Source organism: Mustela nivalis (assembly GCF_964662115.1).
Source record: "Mustela nivalis genome assembly, chromosome: 19".
Taxonomy (NCBI): Eukaryota; Metazoa; Chordata; class Mammalia; order Carnivora; family Mustelidae; genus Mustela; species Mustela nivalis.
This window is the reverse complement of record NC_139038.1, coordinates 27,179,668-27,194,878: the sequence shown is the minus strand read 5'-3', so window position 1 is coordinate 27,194,878 and position 15,211 is coordinate 27,179,668. Positions and strand designations below refer to the sequence as shown.

Here is a 15,211-nt window from a genome sequence, read left to right as displayed (position 1 = left end):
CCCTTCCTCTCTAGGGCACAAATGGCTCTTTTGAGCTGAACCCAGTACTGCCAGCCCTCACTGAGCTGTAAAGTCGATGAATGTGTCTACCGGCAATCATAAATTTGTTCTCAGTTTTAAAAAAAGTAATGGCTTTATTGTCTTTGTAAAGGTGCCATGTGCTCATTATGAAATAGCTCAAGGAAGGTATCCAGACAGTCAGAATCTTAAAAGAGAAAAAACACACCCTATAGCTATCAAAGCACACAGTATTTTAGGAGACCAGAACCTTTTTATCCATGCTAGTTTAAAAATCAATGATTAGATCTTAGGGTTGTCCCCTGTTAGCTGCATATAGACGCCTCGAACTCGGCCCAGTGCTTTAGATCCTAACCTGTGAGCAGCTCAGTTGTGCCATTGATCGGGAATTGGTTCCTTGAAAAGCATCTTAGAATGATGATTTCTTTGGTAAACGTTGTGTCCGCATGTAAAATTGAGCAAGAGAATAAAAGGTTTGAGAACTGATTTTTCTAAGAAGGAAATTCTCAGATCTCACTTGGCATAAGTCATTTCCGTGGTGAGCATTTGGGAGTATCATGGGTGATGGCCTCTGTGTGTAAATGCGGGTGGGGAGAGGGGAGCATGGGGGGTGTGGTGTGGAGTGGGGGTGGGGTGGGACAGCCAGGGAGACTGATTTTATCAGAATAAGCATATTGTTCTTAGCAGCTTTGAAGCAGGAAGCCACATCTAATTTTTCTTGGAGCTTGAAGGAACTACAGACCTCCAGATAGATGTTTCTTCTTCAGGGTGTTTCTAAAAGGGCCTCTTAAGAAGGTTAACAGGCCGCAGACAGGGACCGGAGGTGGGGTAGGCATGGCGGCGTGGTTATGTTGCGGGCCTGCTGTTGGAGCAGGCTTGGGTGAGGTTCGGGCGGTAGGCCCCTCTAGACACCTGACGCCTGACTTCGCTTGCAGCCGGGATGTGTGTACCATGTGCAGCTCAAGGCAGAAGGCAACGACCACATCGAGCGGGCCCTCCCCCACCACCGGGTCATCACGGTAAGGCACGAAACCCTGTGGCGGACGGAGAGCACTATGAGTTCTTCTTCCCCGATCAGAAACACTTTAGGGCTCCCCTGGGTGGCTGCCTTTCCTCTGCTGAGGGGGGGAGCTCCGGGGCCCAATTAAGGGTCCTCTTAGAATGGTGTCATCTTCACAAGCAGCGTCTCCTGCAGGGTTTTAGTGAGCAGCATCGCTGTCCTGAATCCAGAGAAGTCTGAGCAGTTGCCTCCTCACTCTCCCCCCGACCCTGGCAAACTCGGATCGTTATTATTCTCCAAGTTGAGGACCTCAAGGTCGAGGTGGCATTTGAGATCAAGGGAGGGTAATAAAGACAGCATGGGCTTAATTGGTGGCAGGGCCCCCGATTTTCTTATATCCAGATGACCCTGTTTTTAGGTGGGCGGAATCTTGCTATTCTGGGTCACGACTTAGCTTATTGGTCCCTAAAGAGGCAGCTCTCCCTCCAGGTCACAGGAAGGAGCCCAGGAATCATGTGAAGTGAAGCTTTTCTCCCACGGAGTGACTTTCATTTGCTTGACTGGAGGGTTTGGGTGGGATGGCGGGGGTGGGACATGCTGCCTCGTGGTGGCTTGGTTAGGTGGCAGTAGGCATGACGGTTATGAGGCGCCAGTTTAGGACCATCTGGATAAGAAGTGGATTTTCTTGATGTCTTTATGGCATCTGGCATTTTAAATGGCTGTGAGGGCAGCATCTTACAGTCACGTGTTTCCCTGCCACAGTGGCTAAGTGCAGGGTCACGGAAAGTCATGAAGACCACGGCCTGGCAGATACAGAGAAAGGGACCGACGGGAGGGGCACACACCTACCCGTGGGGCAGTTGTGCCTCAGCCCCTGCTGATGGCCGCCAGGCAAACACATCTGTCTCAGGTTCCAAGAGAGGCTGGAAAACCTGGCTTTTTATGTGTATGCAGTTTATCTTTAAAATTGTTGGCAAATAATGGAAACTTAGGGAAAAAAGTTCTGTGCTAGTCCAACAGAACGTATCGTGGGCTCGCTGTAGCCCCACTTCCTACTACCAGTTTGTGTCCTTGGACTTCGGTATAGACAACTGAATAGTGAAGTTTGCTATGAAACAGCACCTGGGATGTCACCCACTAGAGTAGAAGTTCCTCTCCCGGCTTCGTTGCCACCAACATTGTTCCTGATCTCTTTCTAGGTTGGCAATAATGACATCGATGATGTGAGCATTATAGTTTTCCGGCAGATCAATCAATTTGACTTAAGTGGAAATGTGATCACTTCCTCCGAGTATCTCCCTACATTATGGGTAAGGCCAGCTTTTTACGGTGAAATTTCTGCATTCTTTTTGGCTCTGAGAAGAGTAGGAGCAGGATATGTAGACCTGCCCAGCACCCGCGAGAGGTGATGAGGGCTGAGGTTGAGATCCCGGCGTGCGCCTGGGAGAGTGCTTGCTGATGGCCTGGGGAGAAAGGCTTCGTACTTAGAGATAACTGTTTGTTTAGCTATAGAATAAGTCTTTGGAAGCATTGTGGTAGCAGCCTAATGAATGCTCCATACGACCTAGAGTCTAAAGCGGAGAGGTAATTTTAAAGCAGAGAGCCTTGTAATTTTTATTCTATATTATTTAAAAAAAATTTTTTTTAAGCAGGATTTTTCTTTCTTTCTTTTCTTTTCTTTTTTCTTTTTTTTTTTTTTTTAAGATTACTTATTTATTTATTTGATAGAGATCACAAGTAAGCAGAGAGGCAGGCGCGGGGAGCGGGAAGCAGACTCCCCGCTAAGCAGAGAGCCCAATGCGATGCTCGATCCCAGGACCCTGCGATCATGACCTGAGCCGAAGGCAGAGGCTTAACCAACTGAGCCACCCAGGCGCCTGAGCCTTGTAACTCTTAAAATTCTGTCCCTGGGGGCTCCTGGGTGGCTCAGTGGGTTAAGCTGCTGCCTTCGGCTCAGGTCACGATCTCAGGGTCCTGGGATCGAGTCCCGCATCGGGCTCTCTGCTCAGCAGGGAGCCTGCTTCCTTCTCTCTCTCTCTCTGCCTGCTTCTCAGTGTACTTGTAATTTCTCTCTGTCAAATAAATAAATAAAATCTTAAAAAAAAAAAAAAAATTCTGTCCCTGGTGGAGGCAGTGGGGTCTGGGGGACTAGTATCGGGCAGTCTGAGCCGCGTCCTGCTGACCCTGCTGCCACGGGCAGTCACTCTGCTCTTGTAGACCATGGTTCCACCGCTGTGAAAGGCAAGAGCTGAGACTCTGCGCCCTCTCAAGATATCTTCAGCTCCTGACCAAATCTCCTTGTGTGCCGTTAAGGAAATGTTTATACCCTGCTCTAGGATCCCTTCAGAAATGTCCGTGAATTGCCACAGGAGTGTGTTTTTCAGAGATGGTTGTAATTTTATACACGATGGCGTGTTTGGCTTGGGTGAGAACATGCACTGAGGTTTTAACTCCCCTCTGAGCTTCCTCTTCCTTCCAGCTTAACAAGCATGTTGCCTGTGGGGACCAGACGGGCAGGGCCAGAGCAAAGTGGGCTGGGTGGGCTGGGGGACAAACTGTAGCAGACAGGAAGGGATGGCACGTCTCCGTGTGATTGTTGTCCTATTGGAGTCCTGGCTCATGGTGGGCTCATGGTGGGGTCACCTCCCAATTTCCCAGAGAGGCTGGAAATTAGAGTTACCTGAAATCATCTGTTTTTTTAAACATGGCCAGTGAACTCACATTTGCTCAGAACACCATATAGGGCACAAGAATGCATACATGGTCTTGGATGTGACCCCTGGTCTCCAGTCTGTGACTTTTATTTTAGGAAAACGCCTTGTGACTCGTGTGTTCTGTATACAGGTGTCTACTTGGGCCCTGGGGAGGGGCGTCTCTGGCTTCCTCCTGTGGCAGGTGCAGGGTGGAGCCCCTAGAGCCATCAGCATCAGCCAGGACTGTCCCTCCTTCGCCTGTCTCATTTCTCGCAGTAGTGACAATGAGGACAGGCCAGAGAGAAAGGCTAGAAACAGGACTGAAATCCTGGAAGCAGCTTAGGCAAGCCGATGCGAAAGGAATGTTTTGAGCTTAAGGAGTACTGGTGGAGTTGAGGGTCCAGCATGTGGAGAGGCCATGCTGGGTGGCGCCTGACCTTCAGTGATGTGGCTTGAGCCCCAGGTGCCACCATGTGCAAATTGTGGAACTTTAGGAGGTACAGTCTCGGGGCCTCCCTACGGTAACAATGATGCCCTTCAGAGCCAGTGTTAGTGACGGCGTGTGTGCAGAGTGCCTCTTGCTTCCCCAGCGTTCATAGCTGTAGTAGAAACTTCCTTTTACTCTTGTCGTTATATTAACTGTTACCATCTTAAACATTAACCTAAGTTGCCACAATCGATTTTAAAATCTTAACATTTCTATGCAGGTCATGGAACTAGGAGTCTCAGGTGATCAAAGGAATTATGTATGCTGGCCGGGGGTGGGCGGTTTCTCTCTCAGATATCTGCGTTCCCAAAGATCCTTCTCTCCGCCAAGAACTAGGCCATCCTGAGGAAGAAATGAAGTATTTGAAATGAAATGTTGATCATGTTTTCATATCGAAAGCACGCCCTGCTTTGTTTTCTGCTCTCCAGGTAAAGCTTTACAAAAGTGAAAACCTTGACAACCCAATCCAGACGGTTTCCCTGGGCCAGTCGCTCTTCTTCCACTTCCCACCCCTGCTCAGAGACGGCCAGGTAACTAACACCGGTGGCTGCGCTCCAGCCCGCGTCTCCGTCTAACTCGGCTTCTGTGTTTAAGGAAGGAGTTTTCTCCTTCCTAATACCTCTGCAGAAATGGTTGACATGCTCTCTGATCAGAGGAGTTTGGGTTCTATAGAGTTTGTTTTCTTAATTGGCTCTTTATCTGTTTACAAAAAATCATATACATCCATGCAGGAGATTTTTGGTGGGGGAGGGTACATCCAGAAAGGTTCCCATCAATTAGAAGTAGCCCCTGTGGGGTTTCATGTGCTGATGGGTATCCTTTCGTCTTTTTCCATTGTGTGCTTATGTGTCTGTAAATAAAAATGTACAGGTATATTTATTGTAATAATGCAAGGCTGGGACTCTTCTGTACATTGTTCGGTATAGTCTGTACTTCTCAATGAAGAATATATCAGAAGTCTTTTCCCTGTGCTTAAACCTTTGTAACATGGTTTCTTGTGGTTGCACAATAGTCTCTAATACAGGAAATGCTATAATTTATTTAGCTAAGCCCTTAATGGTGGACATCATTTATACTGCTTATGGAATGTTTATTATCAGTTGTATTTGGACAGAACAAGCTATTGCAGTTGTCATGGTGACAGCAAACTTTGTAAAGAATTCTGTTCTTTCATGGTGGGCCTGGCATGTGGTTTATCAGTAGTGAACCTACCTAAGACATTTTCTGGCCCGGTTTCTTACCACCTGCTCCAGGGATAATAAACTTTGACCCTTTTTGGACAGGAAATGGCTGTAAAATAATGAAATAGATTCCGATGGACCCTTGGAGTCGCTCCCCATTTCTCAAGATGCCCTTTACACTCGCCATCGTAGGCAGCACAGCTCTGTGGAAATAGCATGGGCTTTGGGGGCAGACTCCCCCTGGGCTCACCGTCCATAGTGAGATGGGAGCAGTAAACCTGACCTTGTCCGTGGCTGAGAGCAGAGCAGGTGTCTGCCTCATGTAGTGCTCGTGGCGTCTAGCACACCACTGGGGCTCCGCATGCAGGGTTGGGACCACCACTGGTATCATTCCAGAGATGCTGTGTTCTTAGAACTCGGCCAGCTAATGAGCCACTTAAGTTCCGTCCCTTAAAAGTCAACCTCATTTTGGATTGAAAGAAGGCTTTCTCAGTTGGATCGTGTATCTCCCTCATCAGAAGTGGCTTGTAATAACTTTCTATGTTTCATAAAGTCAGATCCTCAAAGGACCACAGTTACGTCGTTGTTGAATATGCTAATACAGTAATGCCCCAGGCTTTGAGAGCTTTACCGGAAGATGCCATCTCCAAGATGCTGGGGACATCGGCTGTCACTGATAGGATAGCCCACTGAGCTTCCTGCTCTGAAGTTAGCGACCTTGGTTTGGATGTGTAAACCGAAGGGTTTCTTTAAACGCAGAAAGTCTTTTGTAAAAGTGAATTCTTTTGCTTGTGCACAGAACTACGTTGTGCTGTTGGACTCGACGCTCCCCAGATCCCAGTATGACTACGTCTTGCCTCAGGTTTCTTTCACGGCTGTGGGCTACCATAAACACATCACCCTGATTTTTAATCCCACGGTAAGGAAAAGGGAGAATTTGGAAACAGCCGATCGGGGTGGCGAGAGAAGGAAAACTGCACGACCCATGCCGGGTTATTAGCGAGGGAGAGCAGCTGTTTGAAGGCTGTTTGAACTTCAGGTCCCTTTTGCATTCTGGATTTCTCTAGATGCTTTTCTACTTTTTCGAGTTCCGGTGTCTTCAGTTCCCTTTGAGAGGGAAGCTGTCAGTGAGGGGAGGGGATGTGTTTAGGTCAGTGGCTCAGATGTGACTTTCTGGGAGAATGGTCACCGCTCTGTTGTAGTTGGGGTGTTGTGGTCCTTCAGCAGGAGGCACAGGACCCCTGACCTGCCCAGATTTCTAGAACCAGGTGCCAGTTTACAGGAAATAGAGAGGACACAAGCCTATAAAGGATGCTGCAGGGATATAGTGAACTAAGTGTAGGTTGTGGGAAACTGGGGGACATTAACCCCTGGAACCTGATTTATTCGACAAATTGCAAGAGAGAGAAAAAAACAGCACAAATAGGTGGGATACTTGTAGATTAAAAGAAACTTGCTTGTTTTCAAAATTTTTATTATTTTTAAAATTATTTTTCAAAGATTTTATTTATTTGAGAGAGTGTGAACAGGGAGAGGTCAGAGACAGAGGGAGAAGCAGATTTTCCACTGAGCAGGCAGCCTGATGAGGGGCTCGATCCCAGGACCATGAGATCATGATCTGAGCCAAAGTCATACGCTTAGCCTACTGAGCCACGCAGGTGCCCCGGAACTAGCTCATTTTACCAGCCTCTTGCAATATGTAGACCTCATTGGATCATGTGTCAAACACACTAAAAAACCACAGGACAAACAAACCACACACTCATGAGACGATTATTTAGATCAGCGCTTCCCAAAGCTGGCGTGCAGTAGAATCACCTAAGGATTACACACACAGAAGTCCCAAAAATGGGCAACGGGGCCCAACCTCAGACCTACTGATCCTGAACTTGGGAGGCAGTGAGAGTAGAGCCCACAGAGCTACAATAAAACAGAAGTCTGGCCTCCGAGCTACTGCACTGGTCACTGTCAGTGGGTCTTTTCAGCGTGAAGAGTCAGAATTCTATTTTTTTAAAAAGGTAACTGTGTGCAGAGGACCATATTTAGCTACTCCTTGTTCCTTTTTAACAGCTGCGTTATAAAGCACTCCTCCATGTGGCTATTCCGCAGTACGTTCAGTTAGCCCCTGCTGGATGGAAGTTCGCGTTGCTGCTGGTTTTCTGATGTTCCAGATAACCCGTTAGTGATTGCCTTTGTGCAGGCGTGTGTCTGAGTGCTTGTCAATCTGTCTGTGGAACAGACCCGGAGAAGTAGAGGGGCAGGATCACAGGGTCAGTGCATCTGGAATCTTGCTGGCCGGAGCTGCTCTCCCTCCGTGGGGCTGTCCGGTTTGCATTCCCGCTAGCAGTGTAGGATGGCAGCCCTTCCCCCAGCAGAGCGTGTGCTCAGACTGAAGAATGTTCATAGTCTGGTACATGAGAAATGGCATCTCCGCACCGCTGTCCCCTGCATTTCTCATCCTTCCACATGTTTAAGAACCGCTTCTGTGTTCCCTTTCTGGAAACGGTTGACATTTTTCTAGATTGTTGGTCTTTTTCATTTGTTTTGGAAGCCCTTTGTCAAAAAGGGAGTCTCACCCCCTTTTGTGATACATGTTGTACCTATTTTTTTCCCAATTTGTTTTTTCATTTTGATTATGAAAACATTTATTTTATTTTTTAGGTTAAATATGTCAGTCTTTTTTTTTCATTGCTTCTGAATTTTGAGTCCTAGTTCAGAAAGTCTCCCCTACTCCCAGATTTTAGAGGCATTTCTTTTTCCTCCGGTACGTGTGTGGTATCCTTTTGTACATTTCCATCTCTGTCCATCTGGAGTTTTTCCTTGTGTAGGGTGTGAAGAGTAGTTCCAAAGTGATCTTTCCCATGTGCAATCACGGTACCCTTTTGTGCTTTTCGACACCGTCCTAGGTGGGAGGTAGGTAAGAATTATTTTCCGTCATCTGTCGATGGGACCCAAGGAGAGACTGGGCCGTCCTGGTCACCTGCTCGTGCGCAGCAGAGCTATGATTTGAATACAGTTCTTCTGCTGCCTTCTGGGCGTCTCTGACAAGGGACTTGTGCTCAGTTACTTGGCAAATAGGATTTTACCTGAAGTAGAGTTTGCTGATGACTCCAGGAGGAAGCATTTTCCTTGCTGTCCGTGGTGGACACCTGGTTAGAAGGTGCCAAAGAGATGAGTATGTAGGGACTATTGGTCCCTGTGGAGGCAGATTGCCAGGCCTGGGAGAGCAGACAGTCCCCGTGAAGGGCACGGATGGTGGCTGTTTTTGACATTCCCTAGGCGCCCCCCAGGAGACTTATCTGGATCCAGGGGAACACGGGCAGCCCCCATGTCCCGTAGCTGCGGCCAATAATGTGTCTGTCACCTGGTTGCATGTGAGACCAGGGCACCAAGTGACAGGTGCAGGGCGTGCCTACTCCTGCCGGGCCCATGCAGGGGATTCACTGCTGATCCCCGCAGCACACCTTGTGCCGTTGCTCACATTTGACTGAAGCTCAGAGAGAATAAGTAACGTCCCTGCGGTTCATCAGCAAAGCCAGGACTCAGAATGACGTGGTTTGTCTCACATCCCGCGGTGTCTGGAACACTGCAGCCTGGTGACGGGTGGCTCCGTGTTGTGCGCTTACGAGGGCACACGTAAGCACTCCGCTTTCCTCTTCTGTTGACGTGCAGACCGAGAGCCACCTCACTGATGTTTTTACTCAGTGTTTCATGCACTACTTGGCACTTTACGTAGCTGGTCTCGTTGAACCTCATGTTCCCCTGCCGTGGGTGCCGTTCGGATCAGGGCCACTTAAGACTGAATGAACCGCGGCTTCCCATGAGTGCCCAAGGTCACGTGGCCAAACCCAAAAGCCTGCATCCCTCTGCAGTGTCCCCATTAAGTATTTACTTCCGGGGAGAATGTGCTGGGACCCAAGACGTGTCGGATAATCCAGGAGTAGGCAGTGGGAGGTGGAAATCTGCTCCTGCCCTGATTCTTCCTTTTTTTTTTTTTTTTTAAGATTTTATTTATTTATTTATTTGACAGACAGAGATTACAAGTAGGCAAGAGAGGCAGGCAGGGAGAGAGAGGAGGAAGCAGGCTCTCTGCAGAGCCGAGAACCTGATGTGGGACTCAATCCCAGGACCCTGGGATCATGACCTGAGCTGAAGGCAGAGGCTTTAACCCACTGAGCCACCCAGGCGCCCCTGATTCTTCCACTTTTAAGAGACCATCCCATTCTGCCTCAACCGTCTCGGGTAAAATGGCCCCATCGTCATTCTCCAGCCCAGATGCTCTCAGATGTTTTGGTCACAGGACACTATTGCTGTGTTCAAAGTTGTTGAGAATCTAAGAGAGCTTTAGTTTATGTGTGTGTGATCTCTCTTTATTATATTCCATGAGCTGTCAGAGCGACGAAGTCATCATGTAGCTTCTGGAATAGTCCACTGTTCAGTTGTTTGAGAACAAGAGCGAAAAAGATGCATGATTTCTTAGCATAGCCATGAAAATAGTTTCACCTTGAAAAATCCCCTGAAAGGGCTTTCCCGGACCACACTTTGAGGACTAGTGCTCTGTCCCCTTAATTTGTTCTGTAATTATCTGAAAATTTCCATTTAGTTGTTCCCTTTGTGCGGGTGGAGGGAGCTAGGGTGCAGGTTCCTTTGCCAATACAGAGACTCAGCATCTCAGCGGGGTTAGGAAGATGGAGGTTTCTGTCTTTTGTCAGTATCCAGGCCTGAGGAGTCCCGGGATGGTGTGGAAGCCCCAACGTATTAGGGACCCAGCCTCCCCCTCTCTTGGGGCTTTGTCATCCCATGGCACTTCCCCCTTCTCACAGATGACACATCTGACTGGCAGGAGGGGAGGACATACCACTGCTCTTCTAGGGAACGGCATGGATGTGTTACGGAATACTTTTGTTCATGTAGCCTTAGCCGAATTCCACAGCTGTCCCAGCTGCAAGGGAGGCTGGGAAGTGTGTGTAGTCTGATGGCCCAGGTGAAGGTTGGGGTTCTGTTGGAAGAAGGAGCAAGTGGCCAGTAGGCCACAGGTGGCAGTCTGCCTCTTCTCCTCATGGGGATTAATCTCTGGGACCATATCCTTTGTCACTGGGGACCTGAGCCTTGCACCCCTGGTTCCCAGTACTCCCTTGTAGGAAAGAGCCCCTGTGTGTGGCTGGGGCTTTGCACAAGGTGGCCCTTTTCAGCCACGGGGATGGCCTGCTCTCCACAGCTCTTGCTTTCCTCGGGTAGGGGAGGAAACGTGCCTGGTTACCGGCCTCGGTCTGCCCCAGAGCGGCAAAGAGCAAGCCGGGAGAGTGTGGGGAGCAGAGTCACCTGACAATGTATCCCGGGCACTTCCCTTGCTGCTTGTGGAGAGCAAGGGCTCCCGGCAGGGTGGGCCGAAGCGGTGCGGTGGGGAGAGAGGGGGTGGGCTGCAGGGAGTGGCAAGTGTATAAAGCAGTGACAGTTCTCTTGGTGTCTGCAGAGGAAACTGCCTGAGCAAGACATTGCACAGGGGTCCTACATCGCCCTGCCTCTGACGCTGCTTGTCCTGTTGGCCGGCTACAACCACGACAAGGTAGGAAACCCAGAGGCCTGGTGAGAAAGCACCGTGTGCCGGGGAGCGCTGTCCCACGCCACCGGCAGCTGTCGCGTGTTATGGAAGTTACGCGAAGGCCTCAAGTCCCGTCTCCCAGCTTCCTGTCTTTCTTTCTTTTGCTATCTTTCTTTTTAAATTTTTATTATTTTTTAATGTTTCAAGTTTTGATTTAAATTCTAGTTAGTTAATATACAGTGTAATAGGAGTTGCAGGTGTAGAATTTAGTGACTCCTCAGTTGCACACAACAGCCAGTGCTGAGCACAAGTGCCTCCTTAATCCCCACCACCCATTTCCCCAGCCCCCACCCACCTCCCATCCAGCAACCCTTAGCGTGTTCTCTGTGGTGACCAGTCGGCTTCTTGGTTTCCCTTTCCCTCTCTTTTTTTCTCCATTTGCATATGTTTTGTTTTTTCAGTTCCGCATATGAGTGAAATCATATGGTATTGGTGTTTCTTTTACTTACTTCTTTTAGCCTTCTGTTCTCTAGATCCATCCACATTGTTGCAGATGGCAGGATTTCATTCTTTTTGATGGCTGAGTAGTATTCCTGTGTGTGTGTGTGTGTTTGTGTGTGTGTGTGTGTGTGCGCGCGCGCGCGCAATTAACCATTCATCAGTTGATGGACACTTGGGGTGCTTATGCAATTTGGCTATTGTCGATAATGCTGCTATAGACATAGGGGTGCACACACCCCTTCAAATCAGTGTTTCTGTATCCTTTGGGTAAATACCTAGTAGTGCAATTGCTGGATTGTAGGGTAGTTTTTAACTTTCTGAGGAGCCTCCAAACTCATCTCCAGGGTGGCTGCACCAGTTTGCATTCCCACCAGTGGTGCACGAGGGCTCCCCTTTCTCCACATCCTCACCAGCATCTGTTGTTTCCTGGGTTAAATTTAGCCATTCAACTGGTGTGAGGGGATACCTCACTGTAGTTTCGATTTGTCTGTCCCTGATGATGAACGGTGTTGAGCATCTTTCTGTGTGCCTCTTAGCCATCTGGATGTCTTCTTTGGAGAAATGTCTATTCATGTCTTCTTCCCATTTCTCAACTGAAGTATTTGTTTTTTGGGTGTTGAGTTTGGTAAGTTCTTCATAGATTTTTAGATACTAATCCTCTAGCAGATACGTCATTTGCAAATATCTTCTCCCCTCCCGTAGGCTGCCTTTTCGTTTTGTTGACTGTTTCCTTTGCTGTGCAGAAGCTTTTTATCCTGAGGAAGTCCCAATAGTTCATTTTTGCTTGTTTCTCCTGTCTGTGGAGACGTGTGCAGCAAGAAGTTGCTGCAGCCAAAGTCAAAGACGTTACTGCCTGTGTTCTCCTCTAGGATTCTGTTGGTTTCCTATCTCACATTTAGGTCTTTCATCCATTCTGAGCTTATTTTTGTGTGTGGTGTAGGGGGATGGTCCAGTTTCATTCTTCTGCATGTAATTGTCCAATTTTCCTAACCCCATTTGTTGAAGAGGCTGTCTTTTTCCCATGGGACATTTTTTCCTGCTTTGCCAAGGATTAGCTGACCATAGAATTGAGGGTCTCTTTCTGCTCTCTCTTGATCTGTGTGTCTGTTTTTGTGCTGTACTGCCTTGATGAGGACAGCTTTGTCATAGGCTTGAAGTCTGGAATTGTGACACCTCTAGCTTTTTTTTTATTTTCCAGGATTGCTTTGGCTATTTAGGGTCTTTTGTGGTTCCAAACAAATTATAGGATTGTTTGTCCCAGCTCTGTGAGAAATGCTGGTGGTGTTTTGATAGGGTTTGCATTAAATGTGGAGATTACTTTAGGTAGTATAGACATTTTAACAATATTTGTTCTTCCAATCCATGAGCATGGAATGTTTTTCCATTTCTTTGTGTCCTCTTCAATTTCTTTCATAAGTGTTTTATAGTTTTCAGGATACAGGTCTTTTTTCTCCTTGGTTAGGTTTATTCCTAGGTATGTTAGGGTTTCTGTAAAAAACCATTGTACATTGTATTCCATTGTAAATGGAATAGATACTTTGATTTCTCTTTCTGCTACTTCATTGTTGGCATATAGAAGGGCCACGGATTTCTGTGCATTGATTTTGTTTCCTTTGACTCTACTGAATTCATGTATCTGTTCTACCAATTTTGTCATGGAGTTGCTCAGGTTTTCTACGTAGAATATCATGTCATCTGTGACTAGTGGAACTTTGACTTCTTCTTTGCCAATTTATATGCCTTTTCTTCTTTTTCTGTTGTCCAATCACTCTGGCTAAGAGTTCCAGTACTATGTTGAACAAAAGTGGTGAGAGTGGACATCCCTGTCGTGTTCCTGCCCATAGAGGAAAAGCTTTCAGTTTTTCCCTCGTGAGGACGATATCAGCTGTGGGTCTTTTATATGTGGCTTTTATGATGTTGAGGTATGGTCCCTCCAGCTCTACTTTGTTGAGGGTTTTTATCAAGAAAGGGTGCAGTACTTTGTCAAATCCCAGGCCTCCTTTCAAGGCCATTAACCTCTGGTGGCATCTTCCTTAATGCTCCATGGCCCTATCTCTGCTGACCCTCCCCAATTAAAGGTCTCGGCTTTGTCTGGAACCTGGGTGGTGGCCGGACAGAGGGAGGTGCCCTGATGTGTGAGGTTCCAGTGTCCCCCTGGGCAGAAGTGTTCTCCCAGCATCCCCCTCTCTCACTCTCTCTGTCTTTCTTTCTAGCTCATTCCCTTGCTGTTGCAGCTGACAAGTCGACTGCAGGGCGTCCGAGCTCTTGGCCAGACAGCCTCTGACAATAGCGGCCCAGAAGATGCAAAGAGACAAGCCAAGAAACAGAAGACAAGGCGGACGTGAGGAGGAAGAGGGGCAGGTGCATCTCAGTCGGGACGGGCCACTGCCAAGGGGCCGCCACCTGCCTTTGGCGTCAAGTGTGCATTCGACCAAGCTCGGTTCGAGCCGTCTGCCCCACGAGGCCGTGGCCCTCACTGCCCGAGCTCTGCCCTCCCCGCCCCCTGCTGTCCAGCCCCTCGGTGCAATGCAATGAATGGACCCTCCTGTCACTCTGCTGAGCACAATTTATTTTCTGAGTTGAAGATAATTTATTATTATTTTTTGTCAAAAAGTATTTAAGCTGTGCTAGTGGTGTGAGAATGTATCCCTTAATCTTTAGCATTCAGTTTATAGGAATTCCAGTGAACTACAGGTTTCGGTCCAACTCACGAAGGACCTCTAGGATTCGCCTTGTCCTTTGACTTCTCTCTGCATCTGCGATCCCTGCTGGAAACCGCACGGCCTGTAGCTACTACTAGGAGGGTTTGTGAGGAGGTAAAAATCAATAAAGTCCCCGTTCATGTGTGTTGTAGCGCATCTTGGGTGTATCTCTTCGGTGACACAGGCATAAAGCAGGGGTCGTAAACTGTTGCCTTGAGAGGCAGGAAAGTGCTTGGCAAGGGGGAGTGACCCATGGCAGCTGTCTCTGGTTTCAGTGGTAGGAGAAAAGGGGGAGGGGAGGATTTGTGGCAACATGAGGCTTGTGCCCACCTTTTCTAAAGGTGCTGGAGCATCGGGCCTCAGCTCTCCGGTGCTGTCAGAAGGTACGTTCTTGTATCCGCTGTTCATGTTTTGGGTGAAACTAAAAATTTTAGTGACCAATTCAGTTTATTAAAACACACACAAACTGAACAAAATGCATCTGTGAGACAGGTGAGGCTTGAAGCCTGCGTGTTTGTGTAAGGGATCCATAGGAAATCCCAGCGTTCACTGAGCACCGTGGCTGACCGGCACTGGGGATACGAAGGTGGCGGGAGTTGGCGACACTCAGGCCCAGACCGTGTCTACTTCGCTTCTCATCGTATCCCCAGGGCGTGGTGTGGGCTAGCATCTGTACGGAGTGGACCAGTGCACGCAGGCACACGCAGATCGGTGGGCACACGGCGCCTGCCTTCACAGAGCACACCCATCGCCGAGTGGAAGACCTGCCGCTCAAGGGGCAAGGGTCATGTGGTGACATGAGGGCCTCCTGGCTGAGGAAGCGCAAGTGGCCCTGGGGGTCTGGGCCCAGAGCAGAGGTCTGAATCCCCCTGAGGACATGCCGTTTAAGTCTGGTTAGGTGTCGGTCGCCGGTGCAGGTCAGCCTGGGGGTTCCCCAGTCTTGGTGGCCACCTTGGTGGTCGCCGTATTTCTAGCTGGTGGCTTCTGGCTGTTTGCCATTTCATAGGTTTGCTTTTCTTCTTCTTTAGAGAGAGAGAGAACATAAGTGCGTGGAGGGGGGTAGGGACTGAATCTCAAGCGTGAAGCC

General features: G+C 48.5%; 1 protein-coding gene across 1 annotated transcript in view; it reads left to right on the top strand.

Annotated features, from left to right (window-relative positions):
- Window positions 1-14,280, top strand: part of LOC309855044 (BOS complex subunit NOMO1) — a 54,587-nt gene extending 40,307 nt beyond the window's left edge. The window contains exons 26-31 of the mRNA XM_082714868.1: window positions 954-1,037; window positions 2,218-2,328; window positions 4,627-4,728; window positions 6,179-6,298; window positions 10,853-10,945; window positions 13,636-14,280. Of these exons, the coding sequence (XP_082570994.1) occupies window positions 954-1,037; window positions 2,218-2,328; window positions 4,627-4,728; window positions 6,179-6,298; window positions 10,853-10,945; window positions 13,636-13,767 (642 nt within the window). The 3' untranslated portion in view covers window positions 13,768-14,280. The remainder of the gene's footprint in view (window positions 1-953; window positions 1,038-2,217; window positions 2,329-4,626; window positions 4,729-6,178; window positions 6,299-10,852; window positions 10,946-13,635) is intronic.
- The last annotated feature ends 931 nt before the right edge of the window (window positions 14,281-15,211 follow it).